This window comes from Macaca thibetana, chromosome 8, assembly GCF_024542745.1.
Source record: "Macaca thibetana thibetana isolate TM-01 chromosome 8, ASM2454274v1, whole genome shotgun sequence".
Taxonomy (NCBI): Eukaryota; Metazoa; Chordata; class Mammalia; order Primates; family Cercopithecidae; genus Macaca; species Macaca thibetana.
The window spans coordinates 12387481-12412382 of NC_065585.1; the positions used below are offsets into that span (position 1 = coordinate 12387481).

The 24902-nt window shown below is 39.6% G+C and overlaps 1 protein-coding gene across 6 annotated transcripts in view; it reads left to right on the plus strand.

Annotated features, from left to right (window-relative positions):
• The first annotated feature begins 1792 nt into the window (after positions 1 to 1792).
• The window catches only part of TMEM71 (transmembrane protein 71), a 54161-nt gene continuing 31051 nt past the window's right edge, over positions 1793 to 24902 (plus strand). The window contains exons 1-6 of one of the 6 annotated variants that reach the window (XM_050801624.1): positions 1799 to 2009; positions 3034 to 3184; positions 3568 to 3643; positions 5210 to 5270; positions 10785 to 10997; positions 15565 to 15737. In XM_050801624.1, coding sequence (XP_050657581.1) covers positions 3604 to 3643; positions 5210 to 5270; positions 10785 to 10997; positions 15565 to 15737 — 487 coding nt within the window. In that variant the 5' untranslated portion in view covers positions 1799 to 2009; positions 3034 to 3184; positions 3568 to 3603. Of the gene's footprint in view, positions 2010 to 3033; positions 3185 to 3567; positions 3644 to 5209; positions 5271 to 10784; positions 10998 to 15564; positions 15738 to 24902 lie in introns of all 6 variants that reach the window. The other 5 variants (XM_050801626.1, XM_050801625.1, XM_050801623.1 and 2 more) reach the window with 5 other exon arrangements.

A 24902-nucleotide genomic window follows, 5' to 3' on the forward strand; every position in this document is an offset into this window, starting at 1 on the left:
AAGTAGACCAAAGTCTTTCTGATGTGAACTCTTTGGAGAAGTGGGTTTGTGGGCACAGGAAGAGTGGAGGGTCTCGAATAAGTCAGAAAGATTTTCCTCCCTCATCTGGAAGAGATAAGCCAAGGCTGGAAGCAGGAGGATGAGAGATAAGAAAAACAGGAAAAGGAGAAGAAGAAGAGAACTGTGAATTCCAATGAAGAGAACACCAGACAGCTGTGGAGCAGAGTAGCTGTCTGGTAAATCTAGGCAGATGTGACCAGAAGTAGCCTTGAGTAAATGTGACTATATTCTACAGGAGTCACTAAAGCAGCAGAGAGTCAGCAATGACAGATGGCTCAGGAAGTGACCTGTGTTAGGACTATGCATCTGCTAGCCATTGCTGTGTAACAAATTACCTCAAAACGTGGTGGCTTGAAACACCATTTGTCACCTCCCAGTTTGTGTGGGCCACGGAGCTGGGCAGGGCTAGCCTGGGTTGTCTGCTTCTGGGTCTTTCTTGGTTCCAATCAAGCATTAGATGGTGCTGCACTCAGTTCAAGGCTCACCTGGAGAAGGTTCCACTTCCAAGCTCACACACTTGGTTCTTGGCTGGATTCCTGGCTGTTGGATGGAGCATCAGACCCTTACTGGCTTTTGAGACAACTCTTGATTCCTTGCCACATGGGCTTCTCCACCATGGCATCTTGCTTCATCAAAGCGGGCAAGCCAAGAAAGTAATAGAGTCCAGAAAGACAGAAGCCTCATCATGGTAGTGGAAACCTAGCACCTTTTCCTTACTCTATTTACAAGGAGTACATCAGCAGCCTTAGTCCACACTTGAGGGATGGAGATTAGACATGAAGTTCCAGAGACAGAGAACTTTGAAATTAGATGGACCCTCCTCCTGACAACTTCTTCTGCCTAAAACATGTTCTACAGAAGATCCTGCCATGTGGCAGAACCTCGGGGAAAGGGAACCACAAGAAAGGATGAGATTAACTTTTTTGCCAACCTGACCAGCTGGTGCCTCAGAAGAGAACTTGATTTGCAGAAAACGAATAAGGAATACACCTTGCATATCTCTGCTGAGGACTCAATTATTCCTCATTTCTTTTATTTCATTGAATTCTTCAAGCTATCATGTGACATGTATATTTTTATGCTTATAATTGAGAAAACTGCAACTCAGAGGGGTAAGTCACAAATCTGAGGTCACACAGCTAAGGTGGTAGACAGGTTGAATCTCTGTCTATATGACCCCCAAACCCACACTCTTTCCACTATACAGTAGTACCTCAATGTTGCTAGAATATATATTTGAATGTACATTTCTTTTATCACTTGTAATAGTACAGACGTGTACGAACCCACAAACACCATCAAGTCTTTGAGCTCTACTATAATGTAAATGTAAAATGCCATCTATACAGTTTTTTTGTAAAGTCCAATCTTCATTAGATAAATTTATTGCCTCTATAGAAATTTTCATAAGATCAAGCTCTTGCTATTTAGTAGTATTCTGAATTTAATAGCATCAGTGCATTATCCTCAATACATTTAAGTGATTTGGACAAAGATCACTACTCTGCACTACTTATAACTGAATGTGGCCAGATGATGAGCAAGAAGTGAGACTGAAAGTCTTTCTCATGTTCTTGCAGCCAAAGGTGACAAGTTAGCTCAGCAAACCACCCCTCCAGTGACCAGGTTGTAACCAGCTGGCCTGACACACGGGCTGCACATTCCCTGCTGCTGGCCCAGGAAACTCTGTGAAATCTTCACCACACTCCTCAGTGTGAATGCCACTGATGTGAGCCCAACAGGAAGTATGACCTCATTCTGCTTCTTTGTCTCTGGTTACGCAGGCTGTTTTCAAAAGAAAACAAGAGAAGTTGTAAGACTGACTGTCCCAAGAACTATGCGCTCATTTATACCAGAAAACAGACAAGAGAAGAAGAGGCTGCTGAAGACAAAAACTTCTCTGCAAACACCTGTGGACGGCAATGTGTGTGGGCATCTGTGAGAAGAAGGTAGGGTGGGATTCCCTTTATTAAGAGACTTTTGCACCTGTTGACATTCAGACATTTTTTTCAGCTGAGGAACTGCTCAGTCCTCACATTTTCCACTGTCAACCACAGGAAGCTTCATATTTCAGTAATAATTTTGTCCTTTGTCAATTGGAAGAAGAGGCTGGGAACTCCCTTTGGAAGGAACATGGATGCACACATTTTTCAGAATAGATGTGTTGCTTTGATGGAACTGGCAGATTCTGTTTCTTGAAAAGTTTTAGATCTATAACTGAAGGGTTTTTTTTCTACTGTTACTAATTTTCTATTGAATGTCAGTGTACTGCCTGTAGATTCCTCTAAGCACTTGTAAGATAGAGCAATAAGACCTTACTTTCTGCTGCAGGATTTACAGGCTTAAAATTAAGCTTAATACTTGGGGAACACTAAAATAAGGTAATTTGGGCTGGGCATATCCATACAATATTGATCAAAAATGAAAAGAACAAGTGATATACTAATATATTACATTACATTGGGATTATTTTATATCCCAAACAAATGAAATTTGTAAATGTGTGCTTTGATTTAGAGATCTTCCAAGGAAGGCCAGAAAGTTCTCCTGACATCTTTGAAGGTCTCTATAAACCAGGTTTATAGTTTCCTAATAGGGTTTGTATATATTTATTGAAATATTCAACTTGAAGCTATAGAATTAGCCTGGTTTGATTGATTGTATTACAGCTACAAAAACAATCCATTACTAGTTCTCACGTTACAAAATGTGGCCATAGGTGGTGAATCAGAAAAGAATTTAGTCCTACCTTATAAAGTGATCAGGATAGTGATACTATATACAAAGTTTCATAGTCAACAGAAGTTGGTTCTATTTGATGAACAGTAAATGATCAAAGTTTGCATAATTTGCATTCTTTGATATGTTTTTAATTTGTAATTGAGAAATTAAATTATGTCGTCGTGGGAACTGAGTTCTAAAATCTTCCCAGTGGTATGCTATCTTTAGTGCAATGTTACTTATGCTCTTTAGGAATGTCCAGGCTGATAAAAGCTATTAAAAAACACTCTCTGTGACTACCTGTCAATGGTTCAAGTTGTTGGGCAAAAGACAGACACCAATCTCCAAGCACCGTTTGAAACTTGATAATGAAGATGATTTGTGTCAGATGATTAAAATACAAGTAAGTTTGTTTTGGGGGCTAAATTACTGTTAGATCAGTCATTTTATTAAGATTTCTTAATCAAATACCTCACTTTCATTATTGTCCTTGGATTGCTAATCAACCTTTTTAAGTCTAGATTTTCCAAATAAAGTATGGTTCTTATTTACAGAAAAAGGTTATTGAGATGCACTAAGTGAGGCAATGGAAAATGTTCAAAGTCATAGAGGCAGACATAACTTTAGAGAAGTTGTGTCTTCAATCTGGTCTCCTACCTTCAATTCTGTATCTCTGTATTATTTCAGTAAACAAATCTGACTAGTGCAATTAGTAGATGCCATCTGTTTTGGCATAATTTTTCTATTTTTAATATATAGTCCACCTTTTTTTAACGTCTTTTGCAGAGAATCTGTGAAGTTTGAGCAAGCGGCCTTCCCAAGATGTACCGAATATCTCAACTGATGTCAACACCAGTAGCAAGTAAATGTAGAAGAACTGTGATACGCAATTATCTTTTGAACGATTAGACTCCTTTTAGCAATTTCCTTGCTTTGATTTTGCTGATACTCAGACCATTAACCATCTGTCAGTAGCTTGTGCTTCTTAAATGCCAGTGTTCACTTTGGCAATGATTTTGACTTCATTTTTTTCCTTGAAAGAAATGTGGTATTTTTCCTTCTAGTAGAAAAAATAAAAAAACACCGTTTTTTTTTAGATGCCTGTGCATAAATGTGAAAGGAGATTGTTTATCAGCTACTATTAAGATGCAAAACTGTTTGTGTATAAAAAATGCTGAATGATTTTGATAGCTACTTGCAGAAAATAAGGGCGCTGTTAAAACGGTAGTGGTTTCAAGTTTCTTCCTTCCTCTTGTTATTTTCTCCCAAAACCCCACTTCTAACTCTCCCTCATACACCCACAGTTTTCTCCTTACAAATCAACCAGCCCAATCTGAAAGTCTAAATTCCTTTCTTTGTCCTAGATACTAATTGTCCGTAATGGAATCAAATTTCACTAAGCTTGTCTGTTAGGACCATTGACACCATCTCTGCACACGATAAAATTCTGCTTTAGAGTTTAGAATATTAATCAACTCCAACTTTCCCCAAGTAAAGTCTGTTGCCATGCCTTTGGTTAAACTGGAATGAACGAATGGATGATGTTTCTATAATTAAGAATACTCACAGTCTTTATACATTGGAAATTTTTATATAAAACAAAACAAAACCTTATTTCTTCCCCACTAATGTCTTTTGCTCATTATTTTACAGTAGAAGTGTCTTAATATGCACTAAAGAGAGAGAGTCTACAACAATGATTGAATTCCTCAGTTTACTGAGTAGCTACAATAACCAACACATTGGGTAACTGATTTGGGTTTTCTCCCGTTCACACAAGACGTTTTTTTCCCATCCTTTCATGAGCTCAGTTTGATGCTAATGATTTATTATTGCCTCATCCTGCACTAAGGAACTTTTTTTTTTTTTTTTTTTTTTTTTTTTTTTTTTTTTTTGAGACGGAGTCTCGCTCTGTCGCCCAGGCTGGAGTGCAGTGGCCGGATCTCAGCTCACTGCAAGCTCCGCCTCCCGGGTTTACGTCATTCTCCTGCCTCAGCCTCCCGAGTAGCTGGGACTACAGGCGCCCGCCAACACGCCCGGCTAGTTTTTTGTGTGTTTTTGTAGAGACGGGGTTTCACCGTGTTAGCCAGAATGGTCTAGATCTCCTGATCTCGTGATCTGACCTCCTCGGCCTCCCAAAGTGCTGGGATTACAGGCGTGAGCCACTGCACCTGGAACTTCTAGAGAGTTATGTGGGAGCGGGAACAGAAGATAGAAGCCTCTAGTTTATGTCTTACTTCGAGTAGAGCCCTGGTGATAAGGGTGTCTGTACTAGTTGGAATCTTCCAGCTGAAGCTGGAACGTCAGCTCTTCCCATCTTCTTACATGCCTCCACTGTTTGCAATTATACATATTGATACATGTATCAACATATGTAACTGTTGATCAGGTATGATACATTCTACTTCTCTCTCATTTGTTTATGCAGGTTCTTCCAGGTTGGAAAGAGAATGTGCTGGAGAACTGTCTCCCACGTGCATTTTCCCAAGGTATGTTATGGAGCTTCTTTTAAGAAATAATAATTCTGGCCAGGCGTGGTGGCTCACGCCTGTAATTCCAGCACTTTGAGAGGCCTAGGCGGAAAGATCACGAGGTCAGGAGATCGAGACCATCCTGGCTAACACAGTAAAACCCCGTCCCTACTAAAAATACAAATAAAATAAAGTAAAATTAAATTAAATTAAATTAAATTAAATAAAAATCAGCACAGCATGGTGGCGGGCGCCTGTAGTCCCAGCTACTTGGAAGGCTGAGGTGGGAGAGTGAGGTGAACCCAGGAGTGCAGTGAGCCGAGATCGTGCCACTGCACTCCAGCCTGGGCGACAGAGCAAGACTTGTCTAAAAAAAAAAAAAATCATTCTTCTCTGGGCATGGTGGCTCACGCCTGTAATCCCAGTACTTTGGGAGGCCGAGGTGGGTGGATCACTTGAGGTCAGGAGTTTGAGACCAGCCTGGATAAAACATGGTGAAACCTTGTCTCCACTAAAAATACAAAAATTAGCCGGGCGTGGTGGTGGTGTGCCTGTAATCCCAGCTACTCCGGAGGCTGGGGTGGGAGAATCGCTTGAACCTGGGAGGCAGAGGTTGCAGTGAGCCAAGACTGCACCACTGCACTCCAGCCTGGGTGACAGCGAGACTCCATCTCAAAATAATAATAATGTCTTACTTTGTTGTATTATTGGTTTGAAATTATTATTTTAGCTATCATCTAGTTTTGAAAGGCTATTTATTTTCAGTGCCATGTACATACTAAATGAAAACTTGCCTAATAGAATAATGAATATATATATTATAATCACATATCATATATATTAGTGTCAATATATAGGCAGTTGTGAATTGTTTCTCTGGTGAGTGGTGAAACTATTGAATACTGATGAATGGTTACTTTTTCTCAAACTGATGTCTTTTTAAATATGCTTTCCTATCTTGTTTTATGAAAGCAACACAATTCTATACCGATGGCCGAATTTTATGCTCTACCAAAACATGTACAGTCTACCATTTTGTTGAAGTACTACAAGGGAGTCTTTTTTCTTTCTTTTTTCAATGACTCACTGAGTATCTCTTATTCCTTATGCAGACATCAGCTGACATTTCCCCTAGCATGGTGAAATGTGCCTAGAGCATAAAGAGATCATACATTCATTTTAGGACCGGCTCCTTCTTGTAAATTGTAGGCCTCCTGATGCTACCAAATGAATCAATATGAACAGAGGCACATGTGGAAAGGATCCATGGTTTAGAGTCAGATAGACTAGGGTTCATATCATAGCTCTGCCACTTACTAGCTATGTAAAATATCCAAGTAATTTGCTGCTTTTGCAAATCATTTTTTCCTGCTATATGATGAAGATAATAATGATACTTAGCTTTTAGAGGTTTGTGAAGAGTAGATAAAGGGCAAAAAGTAGGGGGCCAGGTCATGCTCAATGTTCAATAACTCACATTAATTTGAAACAGTATTTTATTACTAGACTGAGTGCATGTATTCATTGTATATAAGCTTTTAAATGTAAAAATATCAGAAATTCAGTAGAGCATGAGGCAGATGTGTAGAAGGATGAGAGACATTTTGTAATCTATCAGTGTGTAATTATCCAACATTTTTTAATGGTCCTAATGATACTTGTCCTTTCACCAACCAGTCTTTGTCCTATCCTAGGAGGTACGATTTAGGCTCTTCTAAGGCCTAGTCAGTAACCTCACAAGAAAAGAAAAGGCTTTGTCTTTAGGCAGTTAGGCACATTGCTGGGCTTTGCTGTGGGATTGGACTGTAGAAACCAATTGGAAAGGACCTGCTAAAAACGAATCAGCTACTAAGTTTATTAGAGCAGAATGAAGCAAGAGTCAAGATCTAGAGATAATGTTGTTATCTGCTCTAAAGGTTTGATATTGTTCAGAAGGGTCCTTTTTTTAAACTATAATCCAGGTGTTGGAAGCGTGTCTTCATTTTGTTTACAATCAAGAGAGGATAGATAAAGGTGGGGCGTTATAAAGGAAAGATGCCAGGGGATTAGGGAGGCTGCAGTTGATAACTGTCAAATGTTGAAACCTTGGAAATTGGAGTGCAGATAGAAATACAGGTCCAGAACTCTGAAACCTCCTAAGTGTCCAGCACCATACAGTTGCCCTATTAATTTTCACAGAGGCAAAAGGCTGTAGAAGAAAGAGCACTAGAGTCAGAGAAATAAGATCTAGATTTTTAGCTTGCCTCTCCCACTTGTAAGCCCTGAGTTATTGAACAATGAACTTAACCTACTGGAGCCTCCATTTTCATATTTATTAATAGGGATAACAAGAACCAAAATGTTCTGTTAAAGTGCATGTCTGGAAATAGTCCCTTTTGATGTTTCCAAAGTCTCAGATTTCTACCCATACTATTCAATATTTTTATCAATGATTTGGATTGAGAACATACAGATTCCAGGGATAACATATTTGTATGACATCATTTAATATATTAAAAGTCTTGTGTAATATAATGAGAATCCCTGAAAATTCTTTTTTTTTTTTTGAGACAGAGTCTCGCTCTGTCGCCCAGGCTGGAGTGCAGTGGCCGGATCTCAGCTCACTGCAAGCTCCGCCTCCCAGGTTTACGCCATTCTCCTGCCTCAGCCTCCCGAGTAGCTGGGACTACAGGCGCCCACCACCTCGCCCGGCTAGTTTTTTTTTGTATTTTTTAGTAGAGACGGGGTTTCACCGTGTTAGCCAGGATGGTCTCGATCTCCTGACCTCGTGATTCGCCCGTCTCGGCCTCCCAAAGTGCTGGGATTACAGGCTTGAGCCACCGCGCCCGGCCGAATCCCTCAAAATTCTAACAGCACAAAATGAATAGTCATTCAAACAGTAGGCAACATATTTAGCTTACCACCATTAGGCAATGGAAAGCATAGACATTAACAACCTCCATTAAATTATGACATTAAATATTTACAGAAATCTATGAGGTTTATTTTGGGCAATCTTTACTGCACAGATTCACATTTGTTAAAAAAAAAAAAAAAATACTAAGCCTTGGAGAGAATAATTAGCAGGAGGTAGAGCCAGGATTGAAACCAAGGGTATGAACCTAGCTCTATCTGCAAAGTCTTAATTACATATTGACTTTGTAATATAAAATTGATCCAGAAGTCTAAGAGAGGAAAGGTAATTCTAAATATACAGGAAAAAGACTAGAAATTGATAGTTTATTTAAATGAGATCAGGCGCGTTCAGGGTGGTATGGCCGTAGACTTGATAGTCTATTTAATAGTGTGATAATGTGTTGGTAACTGGAGGAGAAAAAAAGAATCAAGCTGATGTGACTTAAGCTTCATTGCTAAAGACATGGATTCTATAATGAGGGAAGTGATAGTCCCTGTATCTCTTGGGCAGACACACTTAAAGGGCTAGGTTCTACGGTTGGCATGATATTTAAGAGGAACTCTAAAAAGTGGAGAATACTCAGAGAAAAGCCATCAAACTATGATAGCTAAGGGATCAAAACTACATCATGTCGTATAAAGATGAGTTAAATGAACTGGAGGACTTTTAATGTGGAGAAGCGAGGACCCAGGGAGGACATGGAAACTCTCTTTAAATAGCTGAATAGATCTCAAATGGAAGATAGAAGGAACGGAAAACGAAGGGAAAGAAAAGAAGGGAGGAAGTGAACATTTATTAAGCCCATACTAGGTGCTAAGCACAGACCATTTATTTTATTATGTGATTATTAAGATAACCCGGTAATAAAGATTTTTTTCTTGTTTTACATATAAGGAAACGGTCTAAGAGGCTAAGTGACTGGATTAAGGTTACTCACCTAAGCAATGACAGAGTTGGAATTACAGGCTTAGAGGGGGATTGACTTCAAATCCCCTGTCTTGTCCACTATGCTACAGCCCATATTTGTTCAGTGAAGGGTTGTGGGGGTGCTTAGTAAGTGTGGGGTCCTTCTTACTGAAGGTGTGCATGCAGAGAGGGACAATGTTTGTCAGAAATACAGCAGATGGGAAATTTGGTGGGGCTGCAGACATGACCGTCAAAACTCCTTCTGATTCTTAGAATCTGTGATTTTCTGGAAGCATATGGTCCCAATTTATGCAATTAAGTGGAATACATAATATGTAAAAATTATTGAAAGCATCAAGGTAAGAGCACATGAGAGCTATTGTACTATCAGTGCTGTTAATTGATTGACACAAAACCACCCCAAGAACTCAGATACATTCAGACAGTATATATTTTCATAGGTTTTACCAGATTTCCATAGTCTGTCAGGTGATTTCAGTCAGTAACTGGCATTGAGTTTATTTACATACTGAACATTTTTTAGGCTCACAATATCTGCCCTCCAGTAATGTCTAAAATAATTACTGAGGCGGACATACGTACACAAAAATCACAGTGAGATTAATTGGGGTTTAGGACAAAGAAAAATAATTTTTATGGGAGAAGAGAGGGGGAAAAAACTAAGCAGTTTTGAAGAAATAACACATTACATACTCTTTTATCCAATATGGCTCTATTACTATTGTCACCAGGCTTCTACCAAACCTCACCTCAAGAAATTTTACATTTATGAAACATTTTCATAATAATTTAGTTGCCTGTCAATTATAGGGCCATGTGATTCCTTCCTTCCTTCCTTCCTTCCTTCCTTCCTTCCTTCCTTCCTTCCTTCCTTCCTTCCCTTATTCGTTTCTTCCTTTCTTCCCTTCTTTCTCTCCCTCTTTCTTTCTCTCTCTTTTCCTCCTTCCTTTAGATACAGGGTCTTTGGTATGGTGCTCAGGCTGGAGTGCAATGGCTATTCTCAGGCATGAATAGCACACTGCAGCTTCAAACTTCCTGGGCTAAAGGGATCCTCCTACCTTAGCCTTCTTAGTAGCTGGGACTATAGGCACACACCACCAATCCCATCTCAATGTGATTGTTTTTTAAAACTAAGACACATATAGGTTTACTCAAGGAATTATGAGGCTTCCCTGGATACCAAATCAGGGAAGGTAACCGTGTGCCCATTTTGTGCAGCCAACCTGGAGGGAAATTTGCACAGGCCAAAAATGATCTTTTTGACTGCATGTTCACCCTGTATCTCATATGTTTCCGGTGGCTACATAGTTATAATGTCTCTATTACAGTGACAAGATTAAAGATCTGGCAACTGGAGGGCTATTCAAAATAAGGGAGTAGAGGGGATTTTGAGCTTCCGACATCCCATCCAAAAAAATATAATAGACTAACATCAAACGTAGGTTCATCGTATGGTGAGGAAAGTGATTAGCCATCGTTTTCACCAAGGTTTAAAACGGAAAGAAGCACTAAAGGTTCTGTAGTTTAATGCTGTCATAGGTGAGGAGATGAAGCCCAGAAGGTTAAGAGTGACATTCCTAATGGTTGCAGAAGTAATTGACAGTCATGAATGCAAAGATGTTATTTTCCTTCACAGTGATGAGACATGGTTGATGTGGGACTGGATGTACCGAATAGATATTTCAAGGGCTTTCCCTTTTCCTTCTTAGTTTTACCTGTGATTCCCTGGATGGTGACCATTCTTTTGAATGCAGCTCCGTAGATCCCCTGACAGGCTCCCACTATATCTGTCGCCGAAGTCCCAGACTCCTCACCAATGGCTACTATATTTGGAACGAAGACAGCTTCCTGTGCGACAAAGATGGCAACATAACTCTGAACCCATCCCAGACCAGTGTTATGTACAAAGAGAACTTAGTTAGGTAAGTAGAGCATATTACAGAAAGAAATCTGAAGTCCAATCCATCCATTAATTGTTCACTCATTCATTTATTCACCCAACTATCTTTTATAAGGAGCCCATTATTGTTCCAGACTGTGGAAATACAAAGGGTAAGAGGGAATGGGCATAGCCAACATGAAAACAAATGAGAGCGATGAAGTAATATGGGTGCCAGGATAGAAACCTGTCAGGGTGCAGTGAAGGGATAAAAGAAAGGAGATACATTTTACTTAGGGAATAGGTAAAAATAAACTCACTAGAGGTGGTGATGGCTGATTTAAGTCTTGAAAAATGTAGGATGTTAGTTAAAATAAAAATAGGAAAGAGGACTTCTGGAAAGATGGCACAGGTGTGGGGTTCTGAGAGACCCTGGTAAAACTTGGAGAATAGCAAATAGTTGGGTAGGAATAAACTTAGGGTGGGAAGGGGTGTTTTGTAAGAAAGAAGACTGAGGGCAGGAGCAGGGGCTGGATGAAAGGGGTTAAATTTCAGGCTAAGGAGTTTGAGCAGTACTCTATAGATAAAGAGGGGTCATTGATAAATTATCAGATGTATTCTTAGAAAGATAATAGTGACTGCTATGGAAAGGATGGGTGGTTGGATGTGTATGAATATGTCAGTAGAGACTGAGTACAATGGGAAAAATGAAGGCAAGGTATCCATGGATTAAAAGCAAATTGTGGTAGCAATGATGAAAGAATAAGGGTGGGGAGATAGATAAAAAGAATGGTAAAGGGGTGGAATCTTGGTCATCCAAAGATGTGGGAGGTCCAACAAAGGAAGAACACTTGCATGAATCTTAGGACTCTGGTTCTGTCAAGTAGATGTATGGTAGGACCATTTATCAAGATCAGAAAGAAAGGACGGGCATGTTTGAGGAAAGAAGAGGGATGAGTTCACTTTGGATCGATACATTTGGATGATCGCATTCATTTTCTTTTGCTTCAAAACCACCCATATGCTGACTGAATCAGTCAGCTATTGACACAATAAGGCTGTGTAACAAATAACTATCGAATCTTAATGATATAAAACAATGAGTCCACACATGTGGAAGTTAGTTGGAGTAGGTTGGTTTAGTCTGAACAAGGTTGAGGTTGGCTTCAGTTGGAATCAGTGTGCATCATATAGGTCATTCCCTTAAGACCATTTGACTACAGAAAAATGTTCTTTCCATTGTAATTACATAAATGCGAGAGGACATACCCCAACAGCAGGTACATTTCAAGCCTCTGTGTGCATCAATCTGCTACCATCTCACTGGTCAATTCAACTTATATGGGCAAGTTGTAATAAGGGTCAGGGAAATACACTCTACCTTTGTTGATAAGGGAAGGAGGAATTTCCTATAGGCATCTCAAACCCAGTATGTCCAAAATAGATTAGGTCACCTTTCTTTCAAAATGTTTCTCACATGATTTCTATTTCAATGAAAAGAAGCACCATTTATCCTCTGCTGTGAGTCTCTCTAGACTTGACATTTTTATTCATACATCCCTTTTAGTCAGTTGGTCAGAATAAGATGGTGTCGGTAGTAACCTATAGATCTAAATAGGTAATGTTTCAAATGAAAGCAGATTTTATTTCTTCTTCTTTTTATGTCTTTTTTTTTTTTTTTTTTTTTTTTTTTTTTTTTTTTTTGAGATGGAGTCTTGCTCTCTTGCCAGGCTGGAGTACAGTGGCGTGATCTCGGCTCACTGCAACCTCCGACTCCCTGGTTCAAGCGATTCTTCTGCCTCAGCCTCCCAAGTAGCTGGGATTACAGGCACCCACCACTATGCCCAGCTAATTTTTGTATTTTTGGTAGAGACAGGGTTTCACCATGTTGGCCAGGATGGTCTTGATCTCCTGACCTTATGATCTGCCCGCCTCCAACTCCCAAAGTGCTGGGATTACAGGTGTAAGCCATTGCACTGGGCCCAGATTTCATTTCTTGTTCATGTAATTGTCCAGCATGAGTGTTCTAGCCTAACTGGTGAGCCACTTTGAAGCAGAGACTCAGAGACCCAGATTTCTTTCATCATATGCATCTGCTAACCATGCAAGCCTTATAGAGGCTGTGGCATGGTGGAATTGCCTGGAACCAACTGGTAAAAGTGTAGAAAGAATGTGAGTTGAAGGAACACCTGCTTTCCCCAAGACTCCAGCCCATAAATGGCACAGATCACTTCTGCTCACATTCCATTGGGGAGACTTTAGACTCATGACCACACCTAATGGCAAAGGAGCAGAAAGATGTAGTTCAGTTGTGTGTCCAGGTAAGGTGTATTTGGTAAGAAGTTTATTCTTTCCACGACAAACGTGAAGACCAAATGAATCTACTTCCTAAAATTATTTTGAATTGTTCCTCTTGTCTTTGTTCCCATAGCTATTTTCTTCATTCAGGCCACCATAACCTCCTGTTTAGATTTCTGCAATGATTACCTTAGCATTCTGATGCCTCCTGCATTAGCCACCTTCCAGTACATTCTCCAGGTCAGGCTACTGCAAGGTGGTTTCCTTACATTGGTTAGGCACCCTCCTTCAGGAAAGTTTTACTCCATTTTCTTTCTTCTCATTTTGCCTTACATAACTGCCAATGTTTGTTATTTAAAAAATAAAATAAATGTATTGATTGCTTTCTGTGTGCTAGGGACTATCCCAACTGGTTTGCATATATACTACCATTTGATTCCCAACTCCTGCTCTGGAATCTTATGACATAGATTTTATTACTGCCATTCCCATTTCACAAAGGTGAAACATAAGTTCAGAGAGGCTAAGTAATTTTCCCAAGCTCACAGGGCTGTTAGGTGGAAATAGGATTCCAGCTCAGATGGTCTGACTTTCAAGAATCAGTTTTGCAACATCACTTTTAACTCTAGCCCACGTTATATAGATATCCTTGATGTTAAAGATGTTTCACCCGTACTTTTTGTTCTCAAATTTGATGAGTGCCCATCCCATAATAGGTACTCAATAAAGAGCTGTTTAGTGAATTAATGAATATAAGAATAAATGAATAAAAATTTCTAATTGCTGTTTATTCCATTTTAAATGATCTCATCATAGAACCTACAAGAATCTTTCAAATTTGGTTCATTTTCACAAGAATGTGTTCCATTGTCATGAACTCTACCATTTTTCTCAACTTGCCATTCCTGGAACCAATGACAGAGAGAGTTCAAATAAAGTAGATTTTCTCAACAGTAGCACTATTCACATTTTGCACCAGATAATTATTTGTTGTGGGCAACTGCCCTGTGCACTGTAGGATGTTTAATGACTTCTCTAGCCTCTTCTCACCGTCTGCCAGGAGCACTCCTTCCCTGGTGTAACATTAACAAAATGTCTCCAAAACCTACCAGATGTTCCCTGCAGCCAAAAATCAACGTGGTGGAGAACCATCAGGATAAAGAATGCACAAGGCTTGTTGTAATTCATCCTAACCACCAAGGGAAAGCACAATTCAAAATGCATCTTCTGGTAGCAGCTGTAGCTAAAGAGCAGAATTTTGTGATGGGAAAACTGTTCCATGCCCTCCTTGCATGTGATGGGAAAGCTGTCTCACTTGACCTTGCATTACCTAGCTTTGGTTCAGGCCCTCACGATTTTTCACCAGTATAGTGAGCACCCTGTGCTCAGCACAGGGCTTGACACATCACAGGAAGATACGCAACAGTGACTCCCCTGTGCACTTCGATCAGCCCCTCTGCCCTCAATCTTGCACCTCTGAGCCACCCTCTGTTACCGACAATTTTGGAAATGCAAACCGAATTATGTCATCACTACTGTCTTCCCTGTAGCCATGCTTTAGAGGTCTCCCTTTGTTCCAACACTAAATTCCAACTCCCTTGTATCATATGAGAAGTCCATCATTACCTGCCTTCCTTTTACCTGTCCAGCTTCATTTCTTGGCATGACCTAATCACACCTACTGGTTCCTCGATGAACAGGTCAGATCATCTCATGCAGCTTACAACTCACTTCTCCCAGAAAAACTCCCTTGATTATCAATTAGCACTGCCACTCCTGGTGCCCTCAGAGCAGCCTCTAGGTAATCCTTTCAGAGCACATATCTCCTATATAGCATAGTGATCAAAAGCAAAGACCATGGAGGCAGATTCTCTGGGTTTGCATCCCAACTATGTCACCTACTAGCTGCATGACCTCAACCAAGTGACTTAACCTATCTGTGCCTAAGTTTCCTGATCAGAAAAATGGGATAATAATAGTATCTGTTTCACAGAGTTGTGCTGAAGATAATGTGAGCTAATCTATGTAAAGCACTAAGAAAGATGCCTGGCACAGAATAAACTATAGGAAAGCATTACCTATATGTGCATTATTTTTTTTCTTTCTCCCATAATTCATTGTGAACTTTTCACACACAAAGTTTTGTCTTTTATCTCAGTTCTCTAGACATTGAGCCAAGGACCTGGCACACAGTAGAATTTGAGAAACTTCTGTAGAATTAATGCAGTGAGCAGACTTGGGTTGTGGAAATCACAGTTTTGAACTAAAGGTAACTATTATTAATTGTTCACCATGCTTTCATTTCTCTCTAGGATATTTAGAAAGAAAAAGAGAATCCGTCATCCCTTTTCTTCTCTCTTCAACCTCAGTACCTCCAAATCTTGGCTGCGTGGAAGTATCTTTTGTGACGTCGACTCTTCTCCAAGTGAGGACAACTGGTTGGAGGGGATCAAGAGGTTGGACACAGACCATTGCAATGGAAATGGTGAGTTTTGAGTCTTCTTTTCCATAATAAAATTTTATCTCCAAGTGGGCTGTGGTAACCCTGTGGTCCTCGACCAATGTCAGTTCCAGAGATGACAGTCATTTTGATGGAGAGATGGGCCATATTTTTAAAATTCTCTCTATATTACATGTGTGATCAAAACACATATGTGACTATGTCATGCAAAATAGCCTAATGTAAATGTGTAAATTATTAAGTTGATAATGCTGGGAAAATATTTGCACATTTCCACCGTATCTTTTCTGTAAGGAATATGGGTGGAGAAAGGGTACTGGAGAGTCAGATTTAGAAGACCTATATTGGAAAAAAATGTACTGGAGTCAGGGTTCAAGTCCCAGTATGAGTACACTTGGATAGTACTTAACTTTGTTGAGTTTAAATTTCTTCATTTTTAAAACCATATATATGGTTTTTATATATATATGTGTGTATACATATAACTTGAAATATAATACATATTAGATATATATACATATTGTGTAATAACAATATTCATACAAGTAAGTATGTGTATATACATGTATATAAACACAGTGATGGGAACTCAAAGCATCTATTTTAAAATTTACTTTTCTTTTTCAACTTTTATTTTAGAATCAGAAGGTACGTGTGCAGGTTTGTTACCTGGGTATATTATCTGATGCTGAGGTTTGGGTTATGAATGATCCCATCACCCAGTTACTAAGCATAGTACCCAATAGTTAGTTGTTCAACCCTTGCCCCCTTCTCTCTCTCCCCCATCTAGTAGCCCCGGTGTCTACTGTTGCCATCTTTATATTCATGAATATCCGATGTTTAGCTCCCATTTATAGGTGAGAACGTGGGGCATTTGGTTTTCTCTTCCTGTGTTAATTTGCTTAAGATAATGGCTTCTAGCTTCAGCCATGTTGCTGCAAAGGACATGATTTCATTATTTTTAATGGCTGTGTAGTATTACATGGTGTATATGTACCATTTTCTTCATTCAATTCCATGTTGATGGGAACCTAGGTTGATTCTTTGTCTTTGTTATTGTGAATAGTGCTGCCATGAAAATGTGAGTGTGTGTGTCATTTTGATATAATGATTTGTTTCCTCTTGGATATATACCAAGTAATGGGATTGCTAGTGAAATGGTGGTTCTAAAGTCTTTGAGGAATTTCCAAACTGCTTTCCACAGTGGTTGAACTAATTTACATTCCCACCAACAGTGTGTAAACATTCCCTTTTCTCTGAAGCATCACCAACATCTGCTGTTTTTTGATTTTTAAATAATAGCCATTCTGACTGGTGTGAGATAGTGTCTCATTATGCTTTTTATTTGCATTTCTATGATGATTAGTGATGATGAACATTATTTCACATGTTTGTTGCTGCATGTATGTCTTCTTTTGAGAAGTATCTGCTCATATCTTTTGCCCATTTTAAATGGGGTTATTCGGTTTTCGCTTATTCGATTGTTTAAATTCCTAATAGGTTCTAGATATTAGACCCCTGTTACATTCATAGTTTGTGAATATTTCTACCATTCTGTAGGTTGTCTGTTTACTCTTGTTGATAGTTTCTTTTGTTGTGCAGAAACTCTTTAGTTTAATTAAGTTCTGTTTGTCAATTTTTGTTTTTGTTGAAATTGCTTTTGAGGACTTAGTTATAAATTATTTTCCAAGGCTGATGTCCAGAATGGTGTTGCCTAGGTTTTCTTCTAGGATTCTGCTAGTTTAAGGGAGGTCTTACATTTAAATCTTTAATCCTTCTTGAGTTTTTATATATGGAGAAAGGTAGAGGTTGTTTTATTCTTCTGCATATAGCTATCCCAGCACCATTTATTTAATATAAAGTCCTTTCCCCATTGCTTATTTTTTGTCAACTTTGTCAAAGATTAGGTGGCTCTATGAGTGAAGCTTTATTTCTAGGTTCTCTATTCCATTCCACTGGTTTATGTATTTGTTTTTGTATCAGTACCATGCTGTTTTGGTTACTATTGCCTTACAGTATAGTTTGAAGTTGGGTAATATGATGCCTCTGGCATTGTTCTTTTTGCTTAGAATTGCTTTGGCTATTCAAACTCTTTTTTGGTACCAAGTTAAATTTAAATTGAAAAATAATATTGATAGTTTGATAGGAATAGGGATAGTTTGATAGGAGTAGTTTGAATTTGTAGATTGCTTTAGGCAATATGGCCATTTTTGTGGTATTGATTCTTCCAATCCATGAGCATGAAATATTTTTCCATTTATTTGCGTCACTTGTAATTTTTTTTTTTTTTTTTTTTTTTTTTTTGAGACAGAGTCTTGCTCTGTCACCCAGGCTGGAGTGCAGTGGTGCAATCTCAGCTCTCTGCCTCCTGGGTTCACGCTATTCTTCTGCCTCAGCCTCCCAAGTAGCTGGGACTACAGGTGCCCGCCACCATGCCTGGCTAATTTTTCTGTATTTGTAGTAGAGATGGGTTTTCACCGTGTTAGCCAGGATGGTCTCGATCTCCTGACCTCATGATCTGCCCGCCTCGGCCTCCCAACATGCTGGGATTACAGGGGTGAGCCACCATGCCTGGCCCTGTCACTTATAATTTCTTTAAGCAGTTCTTTGTGGTTCTTCTTGTAGAGATCTTTTATGTCCTTGGTTAGAGGTATTCCCAGGTATATTATTTTTTGTGGCGATTGTAAATGAGATTGCATTCTTGATTTGACTCTCAGCTTGAATGTTGTCAGTGTACACAATGTTATTAGGATACAGAATTGACTAGTGATTTCTGTACATTGATTCTCAAAGCATATTTTAAAGATGAAATGAGACAATGACTATCAGCCATAGTTCAATGTCTGGTGCTCAGTAAGTTGTAGTTATAATTATTTTTATTACTAGAATGGAAACAACAGATATTTATTGGGCACTTACCATTTTCCAGGTACTACAGTAGGTCAGGGGATACAAAGATGAAATAAACAATGTAACCCCTGTCTTCTTGGGCCTTCTGGTTTACTGGAACAGGGGCTGGGGTTCAGCTCTTTGTTAAATAATTGCAGAAACATAACATAATGATTGTGGTAGGTGCCATGAAAAAAAGTTGTATGACACAATGGGGAATTTGACTCATTTGGAAACTTAAGAAAAGTTTCCCTGTGGAACTGGCAATGGAGATGAGTGCTAGACAATGAGGGGGATTTTGCTGGGCAAAGGGGAAAGGCAAGAACATTCTGTGCTGAGGAGATGAAAACGTCTGGAGTGTGAGTTGCCTAGTGAGTAGACATGCTTGGTGAGAGAATATAGCATGCATGGTTTGAAACACAATGAGTTTAAGTTTCTTTGGGACATCCAAGAGACAATATCAAGATGGTGTTGATATTTGTAATCTGGAGCTCAGAGGAGGAATCTGAGTTAAAGTTATACATCTGGAAGTCATATCAGTATAGGTAGTCATTGAGGCCTTGCAGTGGATGAGATGGATTAGGAAGAGGGTATACAGTTTTCAAAAGAGAGAGCCTAAAGTGGAATGTTGTGAACTCAAACATTGAATAAGTGAATAGGACAGGATTAACCTGCAAAAGAGATTAGGAAGGAAGCGTTCACAGAGGTGAGTGGAAAACCAAGAGAGTGCTGTGTAATGAAATTTCTAGGATAATAGTGGTATAAAAGGTGGGAGTACTTAGCAATGGCAAATCATGCTAGAAAGGTAAATAGGATGAGGACTGAGTGTTCAACAGATTCATTGGCCTGGGGGTGACTGTTAGTGGAGTGAAGATAGCAGAAGAGAACCACGAGTACAAAGAAGAGAGAGTGAGAGGTAAGGAAATAAAGGAATGGCCTATAGAAGACTCTGATGTCTGCCGGGAAGGGAAAGGGAGAGGTGAAGGTGGACGAAGGCAAATGAGAAGATTGAGTGAGTCCCTGCTGCCTCTTCTTTCTCTTTCTCCTTCTCCTATCAACAATGGGGGAAATTTGAGCATGTGTCACGATATGGTTTGGCTGTGTCCCCACCCAAATCTCATCTTGAATTCCCACATGTTGTGGGAGGGACCTGGTGGGAGGTAATTGAATCATGGGGGCAGGTCTTTCCCATGCTGTTTTCGTGATAGTGAATAAGTCTCATGAGACCTGATGATTCTATAAGGGGAAGTTTCCCCGCACGAGCTCTCTCTTTCCCTGCTGCCATCCATGTAGGACGTGATTTGATCCTCCTTGCCTTCTGCCATGACTGTGAGGCTTTCCTAGTCAGGTGGAACTGTAAGTCCATTAAACCCCTTTCTTTTGTAAATTGCCCAGTCTTGGGTATGTCTTTATCACCAGCCTGAAAATGGACTAATAGATGTCACTTCATCAATAAATGGGCCTGAAATAAAAGTGAGTTTGCAGGTCCACTTTGATATATCATATACTCATTTAACAGTCATTCTTTCATTTATTCATTCACCCATCAAACTCACTGAGTATGTGCTATGTGCCAGCTATTGTACTAAACACAACACTCTTCCAAGCTAAGTAAGACATTACTTTGAGAAATTCCTGGTTTAAAACAGGTAAATAAATACATTTGCAAATAGTTTGAGTATAATGCCTGAAACAGCATAAGAGATTTAAGAGTAGTATGTGGAGACAATGTCAGAGGTTTATCCAGGGGAGGCAGTGTTAGCTGTACCTAGAGGTGGCTGGGAGGGCTTGAGAGGGAGACAACATTTTAGTGGGTTTTGTTTTTTTTTTAAACATAGTCTCGCTCTGTCACCAGGCTGGAATGCAGTGGCATGATCTAGGCTCACTGCAACCTCTGACTCCCTGGTTCAAGCAATTCTCCTACCTCAGCCTCCCGTTTAGCCGGGATTATAGGCAAATGCCACCACACCCAGCTAATTTTTGTATTTTTAGTAGAGACGGGGTTTCACCATGTGGGCCAGGATGGTCTCGATCTCCTGACCTCGTGATCCACCTGCCTCAGCCTCCCAAAGTGCTTGGATTACAGGTGTGAGCCACCGCACCTGGCTCTGAGTGGGTCTTGAAGGAGGAGTGGGATGGCTAGGCAGAGATGAACTGGGGAGATACTCCCAGCTTCCCCATTCCTCCAAACTGCTGCGAGGCTCACCTTCCCAAGGTATTAAATGTGGCCTTGTCATTCCTTAACACAGCATACAAGGTCTTTTTGAATATTTCCTACTTCTCCAACCCAAACTGGCTGCATAATTTTCAGGCCCAGTGCAGAATAAAATACAGGGCTCCCTGTTCAAAAATGCTTAAGAATTTCAAGTGTTAACCAAGAAAAACTGCTAAACCAAGAAAAAGACCCTTGTGAGCAAGAAGCCCTGTGCAGTGGCAGTTGCCAAAGGTCCGTGTGGCTGGTCTTGTCTTCAACTCCATCGTTTTCCTTTCCTTTCCCATACATGCAATTGACACAGATCACACTGATCTTTCAGTTTCCTGAATGGATCCTACTCTTCCACACATCTGTGGCTTTTCTTATGTCACTCACTCTGCTGTAATTCATTTATGCATTCATTCGGAAGATTTTATTGAGGGCCAACGATGTGTCAGGCATTATTCTACACAATGGACATAGTGGTGAATAAAATGGACAAAATGGCTTGCTCTTGTGGAAATTGCATTTCTGTAGGGGGAGACAGACAATAAATAAATTATGTAGCATGTTAATAATTGGTGAGTGGTATGGGAAACAAGAAAGGGGGAAGTGACGGAGATTGCAAATGCAAATAAAATGGTTAGAGAAGGCCTCATTGAGAAAGACTTTTGAGCATTGGCTTAAAAGCAAAAGCAAAACAGCTCTGTAGATATCTGGGGGAGGAACAATCCAGGCATGTGAAATGCTGGTGTACCGGTTCTAGTTTCGGAGCCTGCACTGGGCTAAGTGAGTGAGGGGGGATAGTAGGGAAAAAACTGAAAGATGTGTCAGGAATGCAAGTGAGAAGGGACAAGGAGAGCTGTGGGGTCATTTCAAAGCCTTTGCTTTCATACTCTGAGTGGACGGCAAACCACTGGAGGATTCTGAGCTGAGGAATAACTTGTTTCGATTTACATGTTGAAAGGATTATTCCAGCTGCTGGGTTCAGATTAGATGTCAGGTATTCGGAACAGAAGCAAGAAACCTGTTAAGAAGTGATGAGAAGCAGGATTCCAGATTCATTTTACAGGCAGAGGCAACAAGATTTGCCTACATGGCTGTGAGAGGAAAAGAGAAGTCAAGGGTGCTTACTACGTGCTGAGCACTTCACATTTTGTCTTTTAAAAATATATTAGCTTGTTTACATACATTATCTTGTTTAAATATCCCCCAAACTCATAGGAAGTAAGTCATATTATCTTATTTATTATAATTATGATAAAACTGAAGTTTAGGGTTAAAGAATTCACCCAAGTTAATTTAGCTTATAAACAGCAGAGTTGGGGCCGGGCACAGTGGCTCACGCCTGTAATCCCAGCACTTTGGGAGGCCAAGGCGGGTGGATCACGAGGTCAGCAGATCGAGACGATCCTGGCTAACATGGTGAAACCCCCATCTCTACTAAAAATACAAAAAATTAGCTGGGCGTGGTGGCGGGCACCTGTAATCCCAGCTCCTTGGGAAGCTGAGGCAGGAGAATGGTGTGAACCCCGGAGGCGGAGCTTGCAGTGAGCAGAGATCGTGCCACTGCACTCCAGGCTGGGTGACAGAGCGAGACTGTCTCAAAAAATAAATAAATAAATAAATAACCAGCAGAGTTGGAATTCAACCTAGGTCTATCTGATTTAAAAGTGCAGACTCTGCTCTGCTGCCAGGAAGGGCTTTGTTCTCCTTTTCGAGGAGAAATCCATTATGTCCCTCTAGCAGGCCCAAAGAGCAAGCTACAGGAGTCATATAATGCAATAATGTATTAATATAAATGTGTAGCAATTATATGGCTATGATTTTTCTTAATCTGCTTCCTAGATAGAAAACACACATAGCATTTTTTTAAATTTTCAATAACTTCGATTTACAAAATGTTCCAAAAATTAGTACGGAGAGGGTCAGTATATACTTCATCCAGCTTTGCCCACTCATAACTACTTATACAACTATAGCACATTATCAAAACCAGGAAATGGACATTGGCACAATACTATGATGATTCTACCAATTTTTACATATATTCCTATGTGTGTGTGTGCGCATGTAATACTAGATTAGTTTTAAAAATACAATAAGTGCTTGTTAAATGAAGAAACAATTCTTAATATGATCAAAGGATTACTTAAATTGAGTGATTCTAGCTTTCCACAATAGCAAGAATGTATAAGCAGGACGAGGAGAGGAGAAAGAGCAGGGATGTGGGGGGTGAGGCCAGAAAGATTAACCATAGATATTTGAAGAACCTTTTGTGCCATTGAGGATTTGGGGTTTTATCTAATCAATCAAGAATATTTTTTGATGGCTCTTAAGCAGGGTGATGATGCAATCAGATTTGGAATTTTCAAGTTATCTTTGCAATAGCACAATTGAGGATTGGATGGGAGCTCCGAGGCAATTAAAATCAACCAGTATCCTAAGGAAGTGGTAGGAAATAGGGAGGAAGGAAGAGACTTAAAGAATATTTTCCAAGGTAGAATTGACAGGTTGGTGATAGAATATAGTGGTGAGAAAGTGGGGGAATCAAAGAAAACTGATGTATTTAATTTGGGAGACTGCGTCAAAAATTCTGCAAGTCACCAAGGGCTGGAAGATAGTGTGGTAGAGTCATAAGGAAAATGAGCTTTTGAACTGGATGAACCTGAATTCAAATCCTAGAACCATCTTTTCCCACCTGATTGTTCTTGGACAAGTTATTAACTAACCTCTCTGATCCTCCACTTCTTAGATATAAAATAAGAAAAATAATAGCAAATAGAATGGGGAGAATGAAATGCAATAATTCATGAAGTGTCACATCTCTAATATCGCTTATGAATACGAGGGGCTGGTATTCTGCTTAATACACATTAGCTCTAAAAAGGCAGAAAAGAACAGATGGGGATCATCAAAACAGACAATAAATTTTATTTCTTATGGGTTGAATTTGAGATACCTTATGGGAAATACATAACCAGTAGAGGTTTGGAAACATAAGGGGATTCAGGAGTAAGGAAGGATTTAGAGACATTGATTCATAAGCCAATCTGAGAGCCAATACAGTTTTTTGGAATAAAGAGGTCTACTTACGGAAAACAAGTGAATGAGAAGAAAGGAGAGTTAAGAAAGGAATTCAGGTGGTTGAACAGAAGCCCCAGTAATAATGATCCCTAATTGTGTGAGTACTAGAGGTGAGCACAGTTCCAACAAAGTCACATGTCATGTCATCACTTATCTGCAAAGCCTCTGAATGAGTTATTATTCTTTATCCCCATTTTCCAGGGGAAGAAGCTAAGGCAGCTTAGGTACTATGTGAGGCCATGCAGGTAGGAAGTCGCATAGCCAGGATTTGAAGAGAAAAGTCTGAGTGTGTGCTCTTAATCACTGGACTACACTGGGAAAAAGCTCATTGGGGAAAGTTTCTCAGGCAAAGAAGCAGAAGAGTGTGGTGTTATGAAAGAAAAGAATATGAAGAACTGGCTAATGATGCACAGCTTGATAAGGAGGCCAACTTAAGAATTCTGTAGTCCCTGGTAGATGTGTTATGTCTGGAATCTTCACTCAGAAGGCAAAGGAGAAGTCATCACTCTGACTCTTTCTGACAGAGTAGCACAAATATCTTAGTAGAGAGCTCTCGTTACTTTTTAATTGAGATATAATCTACATTCCTTAAAACCTACCAATTTAATGTATACAATTCAGTGATTTTTTTAGTATAGTCACAGGGAGGTCATGCAATCACGACTGCTTTCCTGTTCCAGAACATTCCATCAGCCCCAAGGAGAAACCTTATACTCAATAGCAGTCACTCCTCCTTCCCTACCAGCCCCTGACAACCAGTATTCATCTACTTTCAGCATCCTTGGATTTACCTATTTTGGACTCTCATTATTTTGTTTCATTTTGATAAAATGTTTAATTAAGGTGGTATTGATGAAGTGGGCAATGTGATGTTTCAATATAGTTATACATTGTGAAATGGCAAAATCAAGTTAATTAACATATCCATCACCTCATATACTTACCATTTGTTATTGTTGTTGTTGTGAGAACATTTAAGAGCTGCTCTCTTAGAAATTTTTTTGTTTTTGAGACCTAGT